This window comes from Mastomys coucha, unplaced genomic scaffold, assembly GCF_008632895.1.
Source record: "Mastomys coucha isolate ucsf_1 unplaced genomic scaffold, UCSF_Mcou_1 pScaffold15, whole genome shotgun sequence".
Taxonomy (NCBI): domain Eukaryota; kingdom Metazoa; phylum Chordata; class Mammalia; order Rodentia; family Muridae; genus Mastomys; species Mastomys coucha.
Window position 1 is genome coordinate 77,632,664 of NW_022196897.1, and position 3,758 is coordinate 77,636,421.

Sequence of the window (3,758 nt, forward strand, 5' to 3'; positions counted from 1 at the left end):
CCTCTGCCTCCCAAGTGCTGGGTTTAAAGGTATGTGCCACCACCGCCCGGCTATAATTCTTAATTTTTTAAATTAATTATATATGTATGAGTGTTTTGACTGCATGTACATCTGTGTACCACATGTGTACCTGGTGCCTGTAGAGGTCAAAGAAAGCATTATAACTCCTGGAACTGGAATTAATGAATGGTTGTGAGCTATGGTGTGGGTGCTGGGAACCAAACTTGGGTCCTGTGCATGAACACCATGTGTTCTTAAACTGCTGAGCTATCTTATCTCTCTATCCCCTGCAGTTCCTCTTGCATATTTGTTAGAGTATTATTGTAGCTGTTCATCTTTACAGGTTGTGCCAACAATTTTGGAAAAATTCAAAGAGAAGAAACCTCAAGTGGTGCAAGCGCTGCAGGAGACAATTGATGCAATCTTCCTCACTGTAAGCTGATAGCATGGAACTTACGGTTTTGTCTTAATATATGTTATCACTATAATAATTTGATAATTTATAGTTAAAAAAGCTCATTGCTACTTTCTTCTAAAGACCACACTACAGAACATCAGTGAGGATGTTTTAGCAGTAATGGACAATAAAAATCCCACCATCAAGCAGCAGACATCACTTTTTATTGCAAGAAGCTTTCGTCACTGCACTTCCTCTACATTGCCGAAGAGTCTGCTAAAGCCCTTTTGTGCTGCTTTACTTAAGGTAATTGGGGTGGTTTATATATATTTTCCTACTAGTTATATATAATGACTACATGACTTTAATACTGTAGATTGTGATCTTTAAAGGAGCAAACACTCTAAACCCAAGTTTTGTAACTGTCAATATTTTACTTTTGAAGGATGACAAGTTAACCAAGAGTAAGCATCAAACTAGAGTGTGAGAGGGTCATTGAGAATAGGGCATTTTAGATAAAAGGTAAAAGGGAAAGAAAGTTTGGTGGGTGGCAAGACAGCACAGAAGGTAAAGACTGGCCACACAGTAGCCAAAGTTAATTTCCCAGATCTCCTTTAAAGGTGAAGGTAGAGACATTCATATATACATAAATGTACACATAGAGTATGTGTATGTATGTAAACAGTGTTTAAAGCACTTACAGAGGATGGAAACGTGGCACAGTAGTTAAGAGCTGCTCTTGTAAAGAATCCAGGCATGGTTCCTGGCTCCTCCATGGTGGCTTTCAACTGTCTGTGACTTAAGTTCTCAGGGCTCCAACTCCCTCTTCTGACCTCTGTGGAGACCAGGCATGTACATGGTATGCATGCTTATATGCAGACAAACACACACATACACATATATGTCAAAGAAAATAAAAAATTACATTTTTAAAAATGCCATTTACTTGGTGAATAACTAAATTATTATTTGAATTAGTTAACTAGGTAAATTAAAGATTTCTAAAATCCAGAAAAAAATGTGGAAGATTAACTGTTAATTGGCAAAAGAAAAGCTTGCACTAAACTTCAATAAATTATAAAGGGAAAGTTCTTATCCAGCAACTGTTGTTCAAGATAAAAGTAGTAGTAACTAGAGATCATTATATTAAACATCATTTACTTCTGTGTAGCAAATCAATGATTCTGCTCCTGAAGTCAGAGATGCTGCATTTGAAGCACTGGGTACTGCTTTGAAGGTGGTTGGTGAGAAAACAGTAAATCCCTTTTTAGCTGATGTTGACAAACTCAAACTTGATAAGGTAAGTTAGTAATGGTCGTTTCTTTGCATTGCAGTTTGCAAACCTATCTTATCCCTCTCTGTTAAACTGTTGTCCAATGATAGATTCTGAAGAGGGGACAGACATCTTGTTCAGTTGTGTACTTAGTGATGAGCACATCATGCTCTAGTGGATAGTGTCATGACCCTGGTTAAATTCAGTATGTCACAAAACAGTACAGAAAGGCATGAATAGCTGAAAAGGGAATTGTATGGAAGAGGGTGTGAGTAATATGGATGAGAGAAAGTTATAAGTAGATAAGTGTACCAGTAATTACAGTACACTGTATATGTGTGTGTGTGTTTATATGAATTCATCAAAAAATAAAAGATAAATAAATTTCAGAGTACTTACATGATTGTGTAAATTTTTGTTTGTTTATTGCCAGTTCCTTTTTTGTTGTTGTTATGGGGTTTTTGTTTGTTAAGCAGTTTCTTGGTTTTTCTTTTTTTGGGTTTTTTTTTTTTTAGGTTTTTCAAGATGGTTTCTCTGTATAGCTCTGGCTGTCCTGGAACTCACTCTGTAGACCAGGCTGGCCTCGAACTCTCAAAAATCCGCTGGCCTCTGCCTCCCAAGTGCTGGGATTAAAGGCGTGCGCCACCACCGCCCGGCAGTTTCTTGATCTTTCAAGACAGGGTTTCTCAAGTAGCCCTGGCCGTCCCAGAATTTGTTCTGTATACCAGGCTAGCCTCAAACTCAGAGATCTGCATACCCCTGCCTCCCTCCCAAGTGCTAGAATTAAAGGCATGTGCCACCAAGCTTGGTTCATGCTTGTCAGTTTCTGTAGGAACTACTGACATCTGAAATCAATTTCTGGCTTCCATACACATGGACACATACACAAAAAAATAAAAATTAAGAACATTCTCAATACGAGGTACAATACAACACAGGTAAACCTTAAAAGTATTATGTTAACCAAAATAAGCCAAGCCAAAAAGACAATTGATTATATAAGAATTATGTTAGAGACAGGCAATGGTGGCGCATGCCTTTAATCCCAGCACTTGGGAGGCAGAGGCCGGCGGATTTCTGAGTTCAAGGTCAGCCTGGTCTACAGAGTGAGTTCTGCGACAGCCAAGGCTACACAGAGAAATTCTGTTTCAAAAAGCCAAAAAAAAATAAAGAAATCCAAAAAAAAAAAATATTTTCTGAATTTTTTTTATAGTTGTGGCTTAATGACTTTGGCTATGTTTTAAAGTTATTGGAACATAATGATGTTCACATTGCTTTCTCTAGATCAAAGAATGTTCAGAAAAAGTAGAACTGGTTCATGGTAAAAAATCTGGACTTGCTGCTGAAAAGAAGGAGTCCAAGCCTCTACCTGGAAGGGCAGCAGCATCAGGGGCTGCTGGGGACAAAGACACAAAAGATGTTGCAGGACCCAAACCAGGACCATTGAAAAAAGCACCTACTGCTAAGGTTAATAGACTTTTATGACAAGCTCTTACTTCATAATCCATGCTGGTCTGAAGAATAACCATGAATATGAAACCCAGTCTATTATCTTATTACATTCTAATTTTTAAGCCATCTTTTAAGCCAAGTGTGGTAGCACACATCAGCAGTTCCAGCACCTAGGAGACTGAAGTACAAGGATGAAATCAGTCATGGTTTTTCTTCCAATATGTCTTAATTTGAGAAATGGATTCCTTAGCCACATTGCAAATAGGACAAATCGTAATAAAGACATGGTATTATAACTACACTTTATCTTTTTAAGCTGTCTGGTGGAAGCTGGCAAGTTGACTTAATGGATAAAGGAGCTTGCTTTCAAGTCTAATAACCAGAATTCAATCTCTCATATCCACAAGATGGAAGGAGAAAAAAAAAATTAATGAACAAGGGTACACCCACACTCTAAATAATTTAATTTTTTTTTTTATTTAAAACTGTGACTAGGATCAAGGTAGTGATGGTACATGCCATTAATCCCAGCCCTTGGAAGCCAGCCTGGTCTATGGGGTGAGTTCCAGAATAGCCAAGGCTACATAGAGAAACTGTCTCAAAAAACCAAAACCTAAACAAAACAAGAAAAGTAAA

General features: G+C 37.8%; 1 protein-coding gene and 1 long non-coding RNA gene across 8 annotated transcripts in view; one reads left to right on the top strand and one right to left on the bottom strand.

The window, feature by feature from the left end:
- Positions 1-3,758, top strand: part of Ckap5 (cytoskeleton associated protein 5) — a 92,056-nt gene that overhangs the window by 39,984 nt on the left and 48,314 nt on the right. For all 5 annotated transcript variants that reach the window (XM_031371005.1, XM_031371010.1, XM_031371006.1 and 2 more), the window contains exons 10-13: positions 344-433; positions 539-703; positions 1,569-1,697; positions 2,955-3,137. In XM_031371005.1, the coding sequence (XP_031226865.1) occupies positions 344-433; positions 539-703; positions 1,569-1,697; positions 2,955-3,137 (567 nt within the window). The remainder of the gene's footprint in view (positions 1-343; positions 434-538; positions 704-1,568; positions 1,698-2,954; positions 3,138-3,758) is intronic.
- LOC116090477 overlaps positions 1-3,758 on the bottom strand; it is a 26,502-nt gene that overhangs the window by 4,836 nt on the left and 17,908 nt on the right. For all 3 annotated transcript variants that reach the window (XR_004118690.1, XR_004118691.1, XR_004118692.1), the window contains exon 2: positions 1,099-1,232. This is a non-coding gene — a long non-coding RNA (uncharacterized LOC116090477). The remainder of the gene's footprint in view (positions 1-1,098; positions 1,233-3,758) is intronic.